Source organism: Amblyraja radiata, chromosome 11 (genome assembly GCF_010909765.2).
Source record: "Amblyraja radiata isolate CabotCenter1 chromosome 11, sAmbRad1.1.pri, whole genome shotgun sequence".
Lineage (NCBI taxonomy): Eukaryota > Metazoa > Chordata > Chondrichthyes > Rajiformes > Rajidae > Amblyraja > Amblyraja radiata.
Window position 1 is genome coordinate 42050085 of NC_045966.1, and position 18382 is coordinate 42068466.

The 18382-nt window shown below is 44.1% G+C and overlaps 1 protein-coding gene across 8 annotated transcripts in view; it reads right to left on the minus strand.

The window, feature by feature from the left end:
• diaph1 (diaphanous related formin 1) overlaps positions 1-18382 on the minus strand; it is a 345460-nt gene that overhangs the window by 49878 nt on the left and 277200 nt on the right. For all 8 annotated transcript variants that reach the window (XR_004413473.1, XM_033029846.1, XM_033029845.1 and 5 more), the window contains 3 exons: positions 17393-17517; positions 13220-13384; positions 12104-12236 (listed from right to left, as the gene is read on the minus strand). Coding sequence is in view for 7 of the 8 variants with exons in the window: in XM_033029846.1 (XP_032885737.1) it covers positions 12104-12236; positions 13220-13384; positions 17393-17517 (423 nt within the window). In the remaining variant the exon portion in view is untranslated. The remainder of the gene's footprint in view (positions 1-12103; positions 12237-13219; positions 13385-17392; positions 17518-18382) is intronic.

Below are 18382 nucleotides of genomic sequence, written 5' to 3' on the forward strand. Positions count from 1 at the left end.
GTGATTTTTCAGTTCAGGACCCTTCTGCCATGACCCGAAACATCACTCATCCTTTTTCTCCAGAGACGCTGCCTGACTCGCTGAGTAACTCCAGCACTTTGTGTCTATCAACCTACAAACCTGCATGTTTTTGGGATGTGGGAGGAAACTGGAGCACCTGAGGAAAACCCAAGCAGTCACAGGGAGAACATACAAACTCCGTACAGACAGTGCCCATGGTCAGGATTGAACCCGGGTCTCCAGCGCTGTAAGACAATGATGACCGTTGCGCTACTCGGCCGCCCTATTTTAGAAATAACTGTCCAATAGTACAGCAAATGCAGATAAATGGCACATGGATCACTCTATAAATTTGCATATAGCTCATGTTTTAACAGAGGAACACCACACACACACACACACACACACACACACACACACACACACACACACACACACACACACACACACACACACACACACACACACACACACACACACACACACACACACACACACACACACACACACACACACACACACACACACACACACCCACCCACCCACCCACCCACCCACCCACCCACCAAAACAAAAAGACAAGAAAGACAAAACCTATGCCCCCACACCTATATAGTCCACATCCTATTTGCAGGTTGTCGTCTTTAATAGCCTGATGACTCTAAAGCCTATAGTCTAGAGGAATGCAATACATTAGGCCACAACAGATGAATAGACAAGATGATAGACAATAGGTGCAGGAGTAGGCCATTTGGCCCTTCGAGCCAGCACCATCATTCAATGTGATCATGGCTGATCATCCCCAATCAGTACCCCGTTCCTGCCTTCTCCCCATATCCCCTGACTCCGCTATATTTAAGAGCCCTATCTAGCTCTCTCTTGAAAGCATCCAGAGAACGGGCTTCCACCGCCCTCTGAGGCAGTGAATTCCACAGACTCACCACTCTCTGTGAGAAAATGTGTTTCCTCGTCTCCGTTCTAAATGGCTTACTCCTTATTCTTAAACTGTGGCCTCTGGTTCTAGACTCCCCCAACATCAGAAACATGTTTCCTGCCTCTAGCATGTCCAAGCCCTTAACAATCTTATATGTTTCAATGAGAAACCTCTCATCCTTCTAAACCTACGCTGCACTCCCTCAATAGCAAGAATGCCCTTCCTCAAATTAGGGGACCAAAACTGCACACAAAACTCCAGGTGTGGCCTCACTAGGGCTCTGCACAACTGCAGGACCTCTTTGCTCCTATATTCGATTCCTCTTGTCATAAAGGCAAACATGCCATTCACTTTCTTCACTGCCTGCTGTACCTGCATGCTTACTTTCCTAGACTGATGTACAAGGACCCCCAGATCCTGTTGTACTTCCCCTTTTCCCAACTTGATGCCATTTAGATAGTAGTCTGCCTTCCTATTTTTGTTACCAAAGTAACCTCACATTTATCCGCATTAAACTTCATCTGCCATGCATCGGCCCACTCCCCCAACCTGTCCAAGTCAGCCTGCATTCTCATAGCACCCTCCTCACAGTTCACACTGCCATCCAGCTTTGTGTTATCTGCAAATTTGCTAATGTTACTGAATCCCTCCATCCAAATCATTGATGTATATTGTAAATAGTCCCAGCACTGAGCCTTGCAGTACCCCACTAGTCACTGCCTGCCATTCTGAAAGGGTCCCGTTAATCCCTACTCTTTGTTTCCTGTCTGCCAACCACTTCTCAGCCATTGTCAGCACTCTACTCCCAATACCATGTGCCCTAATTTTGCCCACTAATCTCCTATGTGGGACCTTATCAAATGCTTTCTGAAAGTCCAGGTACACTACATTCACTGGCTCTCCCTTGTCCATTTTCCCAGTTCCATCTTCAAAAAATTCCAGAAGATTAGTCAAGCATGATTTCCCCTTCGTAAATCCATGCTGACTCGGACCGATCCTGTTACTGCTATCCAAATGTGCGGCTATCTCGTCGTTTATAATTGACTCCAGCACCTTCCCCACCACCGATGTCAGGCTAACTGGTCTTTAATTCCCCGTTTTCTCTCTCCCGCCTTTCTTAAAAAGTGGGATAACATTAGCTATCCTCCAATCCACAGGAACTGATCCTGAGTCTATAGAACATTGGAAAATTATCACCAATGCATCCACGATTTCTAGAGCCACTTCCTTCAGTACCCTGGGATGCAGACCATCAGGCCCTGGGGATTTATCAGTCTTCAGTCCCATCAGTCTATCTAACACCATTTCCTGCCTAATGTGGATTTCCTTCAGTTCCTCTGGCACCCCAGATCCTCTGGCCACTACTATGTCAGGAAGATTGCTTGTGTCCTCCTTAGTGAATGTAAACATTTGTCTCACCTGGAAGAACTTTTGGGGTCCCTGAATCAAGGCGAGGGAGGGTGTGATGGGAATATGCGTCTCCTCTGGTTGCAGAGGAAAGTGTATGTGGGAGCAGGCGATACTTAACCTGCTACTATGCTTTTAAAGGGTCCATAATGTGGTTTGATTTTCTTATCATTTTCGGTTCAGTTAAGGATCCTTGCTGGCTTCTTCCTACTTCCAATGAAACTATAAAATTAAAGCCTATTTTAATCTACAGTACAAAATGGAAACAGAATTGGACTGTGAGGAGTTAAACATCCTGATGACATCTCTGTGAGCATTCAGAACAGATGACCTTCATTCCCCTTGACACAGGATGCCTGATTATTGATTGATATCCTGAGCTTTAAAAGCATCGCACAGCTGAAGCTATAAATTTCAATTACATTTTACTGCATCGTGCCCATGAATTATGAGATAAAAATATTATTTTGCAAACGGGAAGTATTGGCATATGAAATTAGAACCGTTGTTTCCCTAAATAATGTTGTTTCCATTATATGTCAGTTGAAGTCTATCAGCTCATTTTATATATTGCACTGAGAAAAAGAAAATTGGAACACGGAGTGAATCGTCACGCTGCAGTCACTCAATAAATTACATAAAAAGAATATAGTTTGTTTAGATATACAGCATGAAATAGGCCATTTGGCCCATCAAGCCCACGCCGACACTATTCACACTAGTTCTATGCTTTCCCACTTTCTCATTCACTTCCTACACATAGGGCAATTTAGAGAGGGCAATTGACCTACAAACCTGCAATGCTTTAGGATGTGGGAGTAAACCAGGTCACCTGGTGGAAACCTATGTGGTCACAGGGAGAATGTGCAAACTCCACACAGACAGCACCTGAGGTCAGGATCGAACTGGGTCTCTAGCACTGTGAGACAGCAGCTCTACCAGCTGTAGTTCGAAGCGATAAAAACCTTTCAGACAATGTCGGACAAAGAATAGAAGATTCTACATCATGGAACATTCAGGGGCAGTTTCTTCCCGGCTGTAATGAGGCATCTGAACCATTCCTTCATCAACAAAAGTGTGGTCCTGACCTCCTATCTACCTCATTGGAGACCTTTGAAATCTTTAACTGGACTTTATCCCGCACTAAATAATGTACCCTTTATCCTTTATCTGCACGCTGTGGATGGCTCCATTGTTATCATGTATAGTCTTTTTTTTGACTGGATAGCACACAATAATACGTGACCATAATGAACTAAACTAAATAATACTTGACAATAACAAACTAAACTTGACAATAATAAACTAAACTAAACTGGAAGTCTAATTATCATATTATTCTGATATTAACAGAATATTTTATTTCTAAAGACGTTTGCTATCTCCCAGATTATCCCCCAAACCACAACCTTGTACTTCTGTTCCCACAACCCTCTTGAAACTGTGGTGTAGTCTGCAGGGACAGGCAAGGGCAGGCACTATGGCTGGAGGGAGAAAATGTGTTACATCTCAGCAGAATTCCATCCCCTCACATCTTGCAACCCTGCTGAAGCACAGCGCACTTTAAATCTTGCCCAAGCTCGTACTTAAATATTCTAAATTCATTACAACTTTTCAGCTTCAAGGCATTTCAGCGCCAAATGGCTTCCTTAGATATCAACCTTCCTGCCCACTGACGCTGTTGATGACAATGGCATCTTAACATGAGATATCTTGTGGCCATCGGAAGAGTGAGGCACTTACAGATTAGAGATAGATAGCTGCAAACATTGCAAAAAATTAAATGCTGTGGATCGTATACATTGAGATTTTGCTGAACAAAGGAGCACCTTTCATGGGAGTGGCAGCATGGGATGTTAATGCTACGGTGGGGTGGTTTTCATATAGGAGCGTTTTGAGAATAGAAGTGGGCCACCTCCTGGCAAATACGTGCAGAAAGTATCAAAGAAAGAGCCACTCCCTGAATATGGAGAACCATGTGCTCACTCTTGGGAAAGAACAGAGCAAATGAGGGAAAAAAGGAAAGGGTCTACACAGTTGAGGGGTCTTTAATACAAAGCTCTGCAAATGTGAAAGAACATCTTTTTTTTGCATTGTTTACTTGCCGTTATAGATGAATGCCCAAAAGAAAGGGATGGAAGAGAACTAAATTGCGCAGTTGCTATGCATACTAATTGAGCACTTCATAGTGCTCCAGCACCACACAATGCTACGCAGTCATGCTGCCACCTTCTGGAACAAACAAACTACTACTTTCAAAATATGTGTCAAAAGCACCAGAAAGAATGGGCAAATTATATTTGGAATGTAAAAGGGAGAAGGGCGAGGGAAAGAGCGAGCGGGGCAAGGAGAGAGGGGGCAAGTGGGGACAGGGAAAGAGGGAGCGAGTGGGGAGACTGAAAGAGGGAGTGAGTGGGGTGTGGGAGAGAGGGAGCGGGGTGAGGGAGAGAGGGAGGGAGGACGGAGAGAGGTGGGAGAGAGGGAAGGAGGAGGGAGAGAGGTGGAAGAGGGAGTGGGGCAAGGGAGATAGGGAGGGGGCGAGGGAGAAAAGGAGGGTGGTGAGGGAAAGAGGGAGGGAGGGAGACGAGAGGGGTGAGGCAGAGAGGAAGGGGTGAAGGAGAGAGAAGGAGGGGGTGAGGGGGAGAGAGAGGAGGGCGAGTGAGAGAGAGAGGGGAATGCTAGTGAGAGAGGAGGGGGTGAAAGAGGAGGGGGTGAGGGAGGGAGAGAGGAGGGGATGTAGGGGAGAGAGAAGGGGGTGAGAGAATAAGCAGTGAGGGAGAGAGGGAGGTGGGGGAGAGAGGGGGGGAGAGGGGGATGGAGGAAGGGGGTGAGGTAGGGGGCGAGGTAGAGAGGGAGGGACAGAGGGTGGGAGAGTGGGATGGGGCGAGGCAGGGGGTGAAAGGAGGAGGGAGGAGGAGGTGGCGAGGGAGAGGGGCGGTGAGGGAGGAGGAGGGGGTGAGGGAGAGGGGGGGGGCGAAGGAGAGTGGGCGAAGGAGAGGGGGGCAAAGGAAAGGGGGGCGAGAGAGGGGTGGGCGAGAGAGGGGGAGGTGAGAGAGAAGGGCGAGGGAGAGGGGGTTGAAGGAGAGGGGGGACGAGGGAGAGGGGGGACGAGGGAGAGGGGGGACGAGGGAGAGGGGGGACGAAGGAGGGGGGGAGCGAGGGAGAGGGGGGGGAAGGAAGGAGCGAGGGAGAGGGGGGTGAGGGAGGGGGGCGAGGGAGAGGGGGGCGAGGGAGAGGGCGGGGGAAGGAAGGGGCGAGGGGGGGACGGGGAGAGGGGTAGGGGTGAGGGAGAGAGGGTGGGGCAAGAGAGAGAGGGAGGGCGTGAATGAAAGATTTAAAAATATGCTTGTTTAACTGTATTATATACATTTGATGGCCATACAAGTAAAATTACCTAGAATGGCAATTATAAAATAATCCTTATTTTCCTACCAAGTCACACAGGATCTTTAATAAAGATGGCAATACATCCCTGTGGACCTGTTTGAGTAGAATTATTTTTTTCTTGTCTGTATTCACCTCCCCCCTTTTACAGGCCATTTTTATGTTGCTATTTCAGTGCCGGCGTCAGCACAATAATGTGCCGCAGTCTCTATATCTCTTTCCTTGACATCTTGCTCCACCCAGTCTTCCAAGGTGTGCTATTGCTGACATGGGAGATTTTTTATATCCTTTATCGCTCTCACTGCAAACTGCATCAGATGATTAGCACTCCCGCAGCACAATCTGGGCTGTGGCAATAATCACAGCCTGTTCAATCTTATTGCCTTCCTGCATCAGAGTCACGGTAGTGTGGGAAGAGAATGCAGTCAAATTAAACACAGTATGAGACACCAAATGTTCTCAACTCGATGCTTTACCCTCAAACAGAATGTGCTAAACACAACAGATGAATGAAAGTGGCTGAAGGTAGAGTGATTGCAAGCAATTCATTTGGATGAACGATACATGTATTTATGTACATGGAGATTAAATGCTTTGATAGAGGTGGGAGAGAGGGAGGGAGAGAGAGAGGGGGAAGGAGAGTGGGTGGGGTGAGGGAGAGCGAGGAAGGGGTGAGGGAGAAAGAGATGGGAGGAGGGGAGAGAGGGGAGGGAGGGAGAGAGGAGGATGTGAGGGTGAGAGGATGGTGTGAGGGAGAGAGAAGCTGGTAAGGAGGGGGGTGAGGGAGAGGGAGAGAGAGAGAGAGAGAGAGAGAGAGAGGGGGGTGAAAGAAAATAGACAATACACAATAGACAATAGGTGCAGGAGTAGGCCATTCGGCCCTTTGAGCTAGCACCGCCATTCAACGTGATCATGGCTGATCATCCCCAATCAATACCCCATTCCTGCCTTCTCCCCTTATCCCCTGACTCCGCTATCTTTACGAGCCCTATCTAGCTCTTAGCAATAGGGGATGAGGGAGAGAGGGAGAGGGATGAGGGAGAGGGAGGAGATGGAAGAGAGACGGAAGGGGTGAGGGTGAGAGGGGGTGAGAGAAAGGGAGGTGAGAGAGAAGGATGAATGAGAGAGAGGGATGAGAATGAGAGAGGGATGAGAATGAGAGTGCAAGAGAGAGCGGTGAGAGAGAGTGAGGAAGAGAGAGAGAGAGAGAGAGAGAGAGAGAGAGAGAGAGAGGGGGAGAGAGGGGGGAGAGAGGGGGGAGAGAGAGGGGTGGAGAGAGGGGGAGAGAGGGGGAGAGAGGAGGGGAGAGAGAGAGGGGAGAGAGAGATGAGAGAGTTAGGGGGGGAGAGAGAGAGGAGAGAGAGGGGGGAGAGAGAGAGGGGGGGAGAGAGAGAGGGGGGGGAGAGAGAGAGGGGGGGAGAGAGAGAGGGGGGGAGAGAGAGAGGGGGGGGAGAGAGAGAGAGAGGGAGAGGGAGGAGAGAGAGAGAGAGGGAGGAGAGAGAGGGAGAGGGAGGAGAGAGAGAGAGAGGGAGGAGAGAGAGGGAGAGGGAGGAGAGGGAGAGGTAGAGGGAGGGGGAGAGTGTTAGGGAGGGGGAGGGGGAGGGGGAGGGGGAGGGGGAGGGGGAGGGGGGTGGGGTGGGGGGTGGGGTGGGGGAGGGGGAGGGGGAGGGGGAGGGGGAGGGGGAGGGGAGGGGGAGGGGGAGAGGGAGAGGGAGAGGGAGAGGGAGAGGGAGAGGGAGAGGGAGAGGGAGAGGGAGAGGGAGAGGGAGAGGGAGAGGGAGAGGGAGAGGGAGAGGGAGAGGGAGAGGAGAGGGAGAGGGAGAGGGAGAGGGAGAGGGAGAGGGAGAGGGAGAGGGAGAGGGAGAGGGAGAGGGAGAGGGAGAGGGAGAGAGAGAGAGAAAAATAAAAAAGGGAGAGAAGGAAAAAGAGACAGAATGAAAAAGAGAGATAATGTGCGGGGTATGAAAGAAAGGAGAGACGCATTATTTTCTGATCCACAATAAAAGAAGCACTCTCAGTTATCTCAGTCTGTCAATATCACGCAGAACCCCTCCTCTCCACTTACATTTTACAGACCAATGTATGCACAGTGCCATCTGGTGCCTATTCTCTAAATCTAAACATCTCAGACACTATTTCCCAAATTAAAATATCTGCTTTGCGACACAGCCTCTTTATTCAGGTTTTGTAATGCATTTCTCTTTGATTGTCTATCAAAAAATTAATACACTTTCGGCACTTCCTCTAATATATTTTGCTGTCGGGTACATGATTGACATTATAAATTGAGGAGGCTCTGACAAATAGTTGGAGTTTATAGGTTGATATTTAGACCAACCACCTCATAAACAGGAACCACCATTCAGCAAAGGCATATATTAATGGTGAAATCCACCTCTGCCTTTAATACATCTGCTCAAACCTTAGTTGATTAAGGACGATCAAGATTTCAATCTGGCACCAAACTCCAGGTCTACAGTGCAGCAGTGATCACAGCACATAAAACAATACAGCACAATAATAAACCCTTCAGCTCTGAGTCTGTGCCAAACATGATGCCAAGCCCAACTCTTATCTGACTACACATAATCCCACCATATCCATGTGCCTATCCAAATGTCTCCTAAATGCCACTATTGTATCATCATCCCCGGTGGCTTCATAGCAGAAGCGCCCACGTTACGGAGCTGGAAACTGGAAGTATCCTGAGCTAATTCTGCTACCATCATCACCTATTGTAACAAGTGGTGGCTCCCACTTGTTGTTGCCGGAAGCTTGCGTCCTTTTCAGGATGGACGATGACAGCGATGTCAACATTTGTAACAAGATGGACTCGAAAGAAGATCATCCCCGGTAGCGCATTCCACATACCCACCACCCTCTGTGTATAAAAACTTGTCCCGCATATCTCTTTTAAACATCACCCCTTTCACCTTAAAGTTATACCTTCACCGGCTTCCTATCTGAGAACATGGAACAGTACAAGCCTTCAGCCCACAATGCCTGTGCCGAACATGATGCCAAGCCCATCACTTATTTCCCTGCACATAACCCATATCCCTGAACATCATGTTCCTATCCAAAATTCTTTAGAATGTCACTAATGTATCTACTTTATCCACCACCCCCAGCGATGCATTCCAGGCACACCAACTCTGTGTAAAAAAAAATCATGTCCCATAGATCTCCTTTATACCGTGCCCCTCGCATCTTAAAGCTATGCCCTCTCTGGCTTCCAATTTACTTAGAACATGGAACAGCACCACAAGTACAGGCCCCTCGGCCCATATCTCTGCTGAACTTCAAGACTTCTACCTATCTGCACATAACCCATATTACACCATTCCCTGCATATCCATATGTATATGCTAATATATTTTAGGTACACAAAAAAGCTGGAGAAACTCAGCAGGTGCAGCAGCATCTATGGAGCGAAGGAAATAGGCAACGTTTCGGGTCGAAACCCTTCTTCAGACAGAAGAAGGCACTGTCACTGTGTAAAAAAACTTGCCTTCAAGATGTCCGAGTCTTGGATTACAACAGTTATATATAGACACTGGAAAGAGCTCAACATTGTCTCTGCAAAATCCTCCAAAGTAACTGGAAGGATAAGCAACGTTAGTGTCCTCTTCCAGCAACCCCAGCATTGAGGCACTTGCTACCCTCAGTTGCTACATTGTTTGCAGTAATGTATGGCTGCAGAAACGACATTTCGTTTGGACCTCAAGGGGTCCAAATGACAATAAATTGAATTGTAAAATTGTTGTTGTACATGCCTTCATTCCAGACACAAGCACACTATTCTATGCACTCATCGTAGGAGATTACCAGGTGACAGAAAAAACAGATTAAAATATGTGGTTGAGCCTCCCTTGTAGAAGTGCAACATCCATACTGACTCCCGTAGTAAAGCCCTGCAAAAGCAGAGAGGTGCACAACCTCAGAATCTTCCCACACTCACCCATAAGCCATATCCTGTCCCTCTGTGAACACTGTCATTCCTGCATCAGTCTGGGGTTATCAATTTATTGAAATTTTCTTTTATACATTATTTATGAGTATCGTGCTTACAGGTCAGTTATGCTGCAAGTTAGAGTGACCACCAGGGGGGCGCCGACGATAGCAGCCTCGCCAACCGTCGGTCTGTCTTATTGTGTATTCTTTTGTCATTTTTAGTGTGCTTTAAGAAGTTTGTGTTTATGTTTTCTGGTTTGTTTATTTGGGGGATGGGGCAGGAGGTCGGGGGAAACTTTTTTCAATCTCTTACCTTGCCGGAGATGCGATTGTGTTCTGGATCGTATCTCCGGTCGCTCTGCGGCCTAACATCATGGAGCTGGAGGCCTTGTTCGAGACTGAATTTGAGCCCCACCGCTGGGACGTGAACTTACCATTGGAGCCGATCCCTTGCCTGTAGATTTCAACATCGAAGTGCTCGGAGTCTTGGGTAGAGACTGATGTCTGGAGTTCCAAACGACGCAGAAGGTTTCGACCAACCCCGAACCGGGGTAGATCGCCTGGCGTGGAGGAAGCTGAGATCCCCCCAATGCAGGAGCTTGATCACCCCGACGCGAGGGCCCAAACACTGCCGGCTACGGGAGCCTAGATCGCCCCGTCAACGGAAGGCTCGAGCCCCCGACCGTGGGAAAACAAGGAAGGGAAGAGATTGAACTTTTATTCGCCTTCCAACACAGTGAGTAATGTGGAGGAGTCACTGTGGTGGATGTTCATGTTAAAATGTATTTTGTGTGTTCTGTTGCTTTTTATTGGTATTACTGTACGGCAAATGAAATTCCTCGTATGTTGCAAAACAAACTTGGCTAATAAAGTATTATTATGATTATTCGATAGTCAGTACATATGACAAAATGACAAACACTCTCGAGTCTGAAGAAGGGTCCCGACCCACTGAGTTACTCCGGCACTTTGTGTCCATCTTTGGTATAAACCAGTATTTGTAGTCCTTTGTTTGTACTCTTGACTCTGATACTTATTTCCATTTTCTGCTGCTGACAGACTTGCAACCCAATGTCATCATTTACTGCAGATTTGTAACAACCTCAATCATCACTGAGTACCTTCAGCAGAGTTTGTTGGTGATCAAATAATTATTTTGCTAGATACTTTTTGCCACTCGTCACTTTAATTTCATGTTTTATGTATTTTGTGTTTTATGACTGTTGGCAGATCAATTTCCTTCCTGGGATAAATAAAGTTCTATCATATCGTATTTAGTATTGATAACAAATGCTCTCAAGGTAGGTACCAAATGTACAGCTAATTTCCTCCTCGTCTTCATAATTTACAAGTTTCTGCATTAGCAACAGTCTATTTAATCTCATGAGAAAGATATGACTGCCTGAAGAAGAGTCCTGACCCGAAATGTCCCCTATTCTTATTCTCCAGAGATGTTGCCTGACCCACTGTGTTACTCCAGCAGAGTTTTTTTTTGCTACACCCACATCATCAGTTCCTTGTGTCTACATGTGGCAAGACCACCAGCATAATCAAGGGCCAGTCTCACCCTGGTCACTCTCCTCTCCTCTCCCATCAGGCAAGATGTACAGAAGTGTGAAAACATATATCTCCAAATTTAGGGACAATTTCTTCCAAGTCGTTATCAGGCAACTAAACCATCCTACAACCAACTAGAGAGGTGTCCCCATCGTTTTGTTCTTTTTAATTTCATATAGCACAGCCACTCCTCTTGCCATGTTTCCTTTCATTTCTCCTCTCACTAGGAATCTATTTCCTCACCCAGACATCCTGAATAGAATACAGAACAGATCCTTGAGCTCAACATGTCTGCACTGACCACAATACCAAAGCTCCACTGTCCACGTCATAACTTGCATTAATCCACATTTGCTCCTTGGGTTTTTGGGTTTATGGCCAACACTGCTTCCTAGTTGGACAAGGTCTCAATTTTAATGTGTAGAAAGGAACAGCAGATGCTATTTTTTTAAACCGAAGATAGACACAAATTGCTTGAGTAACTCAGCAGGTCAGGTAGTGTCTTTGGAGAATGAAGAATCTGGAGAATGAATCTAGAGTCTGAAGTAGTGTTCCGGCCTGAAACGTTACCTATTCTTTTTCTCTAGAGATGCTGCCTGACCCCCTGAGTAATTCTAGCACTTTGAGTGTCTCAATTTTGATATTCTCTTTAATTTCAAATCCATATGTGCATCACTTTCTCTCTTCTAACATCCTCTTCTATTTTAATATTTAACACATGGATTCAAAACAACTTCTATTGTTTTATTAAGTTACAGATGCTATGCATAAATGAAAATTGTTCATAATTTTGGCAATAAAACCAAATCTAGAATTAAAATGTAACTGCAACAAAAAGCTGTGGAACAGAAAAAAAGGAAAATGTACCTGAATTTATGTCAATGATAGAATTCTTCTTTAGTTTCTCTTGTCTGTCCTTCTCTGCTTTCTCTTTGGCAAGTTTAGCTTTTTTGATTTTCTCTTCTGCCTCTTTCCGTTTCTTGTTCTCTGCAACTGATTGCTGAAAATGACAAAGGGTGCTTAAATGAGATAAAAGCTGTTTTTTCTTTAGTGCAGCACACATCAAAGGCACACGTGATGCAAAATATGACCGGTGCTGTACAAAAATGTGAGCATGGTCAACGTCAAAATAACTTTGGACTTTAAAGATACAGCGTGGAAACAGGACCTTTGGCCCACCGAGTCCGCGCCGACCAGCGATCACCCAATACGCAAGCTAGACACTAGGGATAATTTATACAATCTCACCAAAGCCAATTAACCTACAAAACTGTACGTCTTTGGAGTATGGGAGGAGGCCGCAGCATCCGGAGAAAACCCACGCGGTCATAGGGAGAATGTACAAACTCTATAAACAAGATGTACAAACTCTTAAACAAGATAAACAAGACAAATTACCAGTTTAGACTTTAGAGATACAGTTCGGAAACAGGCCCTCTGGCACCGAGTCCGCGCCAACCAGCGATCACCCCATACACTAGCACTATCCTACATACCAGGGACAATTTACAAATTACAGAAGCCAATTAACCTATAAACTATTTGTAGTACGGACGGAAACTGGAGTACATGGACAAAACCTTGATCACAGGGAGAATGTACAAACTCTGTACAGACAGCACCCATTGTCATGATCGAACACAGGTCACTGGCGCTGTGAGGCAGCAACTCCACCAATGTGCCACCCTAACTTCATAGAAAGCTTCACCCTCATTTCAGAGGGACCATAGAACCCTGGATTAACATTTCACCCACCACCAACATGACTGCACTCTCTTATTGCAGGACAGCCTAGATTTTGTCTTTAAATCTTTGGAATGGGACATGTAGATAAACATCTAATTTGATCTCAGGAGAAGTACTATGGAGCCACTGCGGATGTTGTGACTCATAAACCACAATATCTTAGGTTGGATACAACAAATTGAGCTTTCATGGGAATCTGTGGATAAATGCCGATCGTTTGTGTAATTAAGCACTCACCGAAAACATACTCTTGAAGTTGCTCAGATCACCAAAGAACTCTTCAACAGATGTTTTCTTGGAATCAAAGACAAAGTAACGTCCAAGCTCTTCAAAGTCCTCCTCCATTGTTTTATGAATATCTGTTAATTTTTCGAACTGTTCCCTTGCTCCTGTTATGAAACTGTACAGACACTTAAGGAAAAAAACCTTGATATAGTCAGTCATATAGCACAGAAACTGGCCCTTATCCATGCCAAGCAAGATACCCTATCTAAACTAATCCCATTTACCCGTGTTTGGCACATATCCCTCTAAACATTTCCTATCCATGAACCTGTCTAAGTGTCTTTAGTTTAATAAATGTTGTTATTGCACCTGCCTCAACTACCTCCTTTGACAGTTTATTCCATACACCACTACGCTCGGAATGTAAAAAGTTGTTACTCAGGCGCTATTTCCCTTTTCAACTTAAACGTATGTCCTCTGGTTTATTGGTAATTCTGTTGGTAATTACTAGCTGTCCATTAGTAACTCTTCCATTGAGGAACGAGTTTCAAGATTTATAATAATGATGGATTTATAATGGTGATGGAATTGTACTCCTAAATCAGGATGGCAAGTGATTTGCAGGGATACATGCAAATGAAGGAGCATCGATGTTCCGAAAGACCATGCCTTTCTTGATGGTGAACATTGTGGCTTTGGAGATCGTTGTTCTAGTGTTGCAGTGCATTTTGTAAATGCACATGGTGTTGCTATGTTGTGCCATCAGCAGAGGAAATGAATGTTTATGGTGGCACAGGCATTAATCAAGCAGGCTGCTGTGCCCTGGGTGGTGTTACACTTTCTGAGGGTCGTCAGAGCCGCTCCCATACAAGCTACAGATGCGAGTTCCATTGTTCTCCTGACTAGTTCATTGCAGTTGATGGAAAGGGTTCAGAGTGTACTTAAGTAAGCCACTTGTTTGAGAATGCCCAGCCTCTACTTGCTCTTGCAACAAGCTTTTCCATATGTCTGGCCCCCCTGGCTTTCTAGTCAATGGCAACGGCACGTGATATTGCTGGTGGAAGATTAGTTGATAATCATGTTACGGATGTCAAGAATACATGGGAGATTTTCTCTTATTGGAGATGGCCATTGCTCAACACTTCTGTGGAGTGAATGCCATCTGCCAACATAATCCATTCAGGAGCCTTGTTCAGGTCTTAACTCATGGGCTTCTTCATATTGAGGAACTAAATGTAAATTCAACATTGTGCACTGATCAACAAACATCCCCACTTCTGATTTTAGAATGAAAGGAAAGTAATTGTGAAGCAGATGAATATTGTACTGTTAGGACACAGGCCTGAGGAACTCCTGCAATATCCTGGGAGTGGGACAATGGATATCTGACAAGCAGCCCACCTTCCTCTTTCTGATATACGACTCAATATTGGAAGCTTTACGAGACTACGAATATACTGCAGCTTGACTACAAATGTAATTTTCCTTTAATGCTTGTTCGAATATTGCAACTTTAATGGACACTTCATATAATAACTGTACAATTCAATAAAGTACTGAACAGTTCCTGACAATTAGAGCTGATGGCAGTAATTATAGTTTTAGTTACGAATCTATTTGCATTATTATTTTAGAATGTTAACATTCACTGAGAAAGTAGAAATATGTCACCTCTGTTTTACTGATTAATTTCAAACAATTTCATGCAAAATAAATAACAATATCATTAATGTGGGCAATATAAACTGTAAATTCTTTACTAGTATAGTCCAATTCTACATCTCTTCCATGTGCTACTATATTACATAAACTCTAGAATAAATTATTATTTTGCAAATGCATTAAAAAAACTTTAAAATCAAAGGTGAAACACAGGTTAATGGTAAAGCTCAAATATTAAGATGATGAGTGGACAATGCTGAATCTCTTCATGAAAGAGCATAATATCCCATCTATTTCTAATATTGTTATTGTGCTTACAATGGATTTAAGGTATTCCCTTGTACATTAATCAAGTTGTATAAGATTACAAACAATGGGGTTGATGACCTATATATGAGCCACTCCATCTGTGGTATTGGATCAGAACTACACACAAGGATGTCTTTATATTTGTTTGTGTTCCCAGTCGATCTTCCTGCGTTACAACTGATCATTTTTTTCATGTTGTTGTTGATGAAGAGTTTCCCTTCTATTTAAAAGATATTAAGTAAAAGTCAGTCTTTAAAACGTGCACAGCTGCATTTGGACAGCAACCTTTACCTGTGCATGCTTTAATGATTCACTATTATTTCATGTTTTAAACAGAAGAGGAATCCTTCATCCAACAACAAGAAAAACAAGACAAATGATCAGTTTGGACTTTAGAGAAAAAGGCCCTTTAGCACCAAGTCAGCGCTGACCAGCGATCATCCCATTCACTAGCACTACCCTACACACTAGGGACAATTTACAACCTGCAGAAGCCAATTAACCTACAAACTTGGCCATCTTTGGAGTGTGGAACGAAATCGGAGTACCTGGAGAAAACCCACATGGTCACAGGGAGAACATACAAACTTCGTACAGACCGCACCTGAGGTCAGGATTGAACCCGGGTGTCTGATGCTGTAAGGCATCAACTCTACCGTTGTCCCACTGTGCTGTCCCCAATTGTAATACAGGAACCAGAGGTCAGACCCCAGCTCATACAATGACATAGCATTTCTGATGCAATGAAAGGCAATTAATTTACACTGTTACAGGGTATTATAAGCAGTCCACAGTAAAGCAACATGCCATTCTCAGTATCCTATTTTCAGCATTTAACAGTATCAAAATACCTTTCCATTTCTAGTTACTGAATACTTTGATTTTTCAAGAACAACTCATTTTAATTCCACCACAGTGAATCACTTCATCAATTTCACTCTAGGTAAAAACAATGCAAATGTTTACATGGGAAGAACATAGAAAATTGCACAACCATGCTGAAATGGATAATATTAATATCAAATTGCAATATTATTTGTGTGGATAAACAGTTACCAAAACACATGTCAAATAAGCCCTGCATAGTATGCACTGTTGAAGGAGCAGCTCTTGCATGTGTCCAAGGTCCAGGATTGAAGCAAGGCTCATTCTAGAGAAACGTAAGTATAATAATGACTTTATTTTTCAGGGTATCACTATTTTGAATCTTTTACCCCTTGGTAAAAAGCAACCATTTGCTCATCCTGTAACTCATCTTTCACTCTTTGTCAATGCAGCTCTCACTGGTTCTATTCTTGGCTTCTCCATCTTTAACAAGGGATAAGTGCGTAAATCTTCATTCATACTTGTCTGTGCAGAATGTGAAAGTTAGTCTTTCAACTAACACATCTTATTCATGAGTATTCATCCAAGTTTTATTACTTCTCTTTTTTTTTTTAAATAAAGAGTTTCGTACTCTTCGTATTACTTCCTGTTGTGACTTTGCGATTGCAGCTTTATCTTTTCTCTCATCGGAAAATTGGAACATGCTCCATTTCTTTTTGGCAATTTCTGTAATTGAAGACTTTAAAAAAAAAATCTTTGCTTTTCCATTTACAGCTCACTCTCTCTCAGATGTGTACTATTCATGGTACGACGATTCTAGACCAATAAAGCATTCAAAAATTAGAGACAGAAGGATCAAAATGTCCTTTGATAACTTTAAAATACTTACTGGAGAATGCTATTTATTTGACTGTACTATTTATGGACATAAATGACCAGAATGCTGCAATTAAAACCAGGCATTTATCTTCCCGACTGTAAATGCAGGGTGCAGGGCCAGCCTTGAGTTTCCTGTTGGCAGTTACTTTGATTTCCAAAGCCACTACCACTCTGACACCTACCTGGAAGACCAAAGTCCGGTCTGCTCACTCAGGTGGGCTAAAACAAACAGCCGACATTAGTTCAGAGAAAAGCAAGGCCAATATTTAGTCCACAAGAAAAGCAATTGCAAGAAACTGATTAGGTGACAATTATCAAAACTATAGGAGGTTGTTGAGCATAGACTGGCTGCCTCATTTCCTGTAATGTAGTAATGAACATCCTGAAAGTAATATGAAAGCTGCTGTTTGATTCTTTCCAATTTTGGGTTAAAAATATGAAGCACATATAGGGATGAAAGCAACACCTAGTATTAAAATAGGAAACACCCTTAGCAAAGAAAAAGGATATTGTCATTTTCTCGACAAACTTGTCTTGATTGTCGTTGGATTGTGGGAAGCTATCAATGTCCTTTTGCAGTCTAGCAATCTGTTTCCCCATTTGTTCCACATTCTTCTGCAGTAATTCTGCCGAAACTGTAGACAATAAATATATTAAGTGCCTGAAAACCGCTTACTTGGCAGCTTCTCAATTATGCACTGAGTGACATACAGGAATAGATCCGAGCCACAATCATCCTCACGAAAGAAATTAGCCAAGGTTACTAATTGTCATCCAGTGATACCAATAGGGACTTGTCTAAGTGTACAGGCTGCATGAGGAAAGGCTTGTATAACTTGTAGAGTAGACCTGATAGGATATACTTAATCAGTGAGGGACATAATTTTTGCCTTCTTGGAGTTCGACATTGAGAAGGTAATGAAAGTTTGGAATGCCCATCCACATATTCACAATATATGTGAACGCCCATCCACATGTATTGTGTTAACTGTTGATTGAAAATCCAAGTTTGATAAACGGATGAAAGTGCATGTAGTTAGGTCATGGATCACTCACAAATTCACTGAATGATGAACAAGTATGAGGAACTAAATGAACAAATCCTGTTCATATATTCCCGATCAATGCATAATTAACTACTTTATTTGCTAGAGATTATAGCAACACAGTGGTGCAGCAGTAGAGTTGCTGCCTTACATTACCAGAGATCTAGGTTTGATCCTGACTATGGGTGCTATGTGTATTGAGTTTGCACATTCTCCTTGTCACCTCGTGGGTCTTCTCCGGGTACTCTGGTTTCCTCCCGCATTCCAAAGATGTGCAGATTTATAGGTTAATTGGCTTCTGCAAATTGTTCCTTGGGTATAGGATAGAACTAGTGTATGGGTGATTGCTGGTCAGCGCTGACTCGATGACTGTTTCCATGCTGCATCTCTAAAACAAAAACTAATACTTAGTGGACGTCTAGTAGAGGCACTGTAGACAAGAATAAATGTCTTC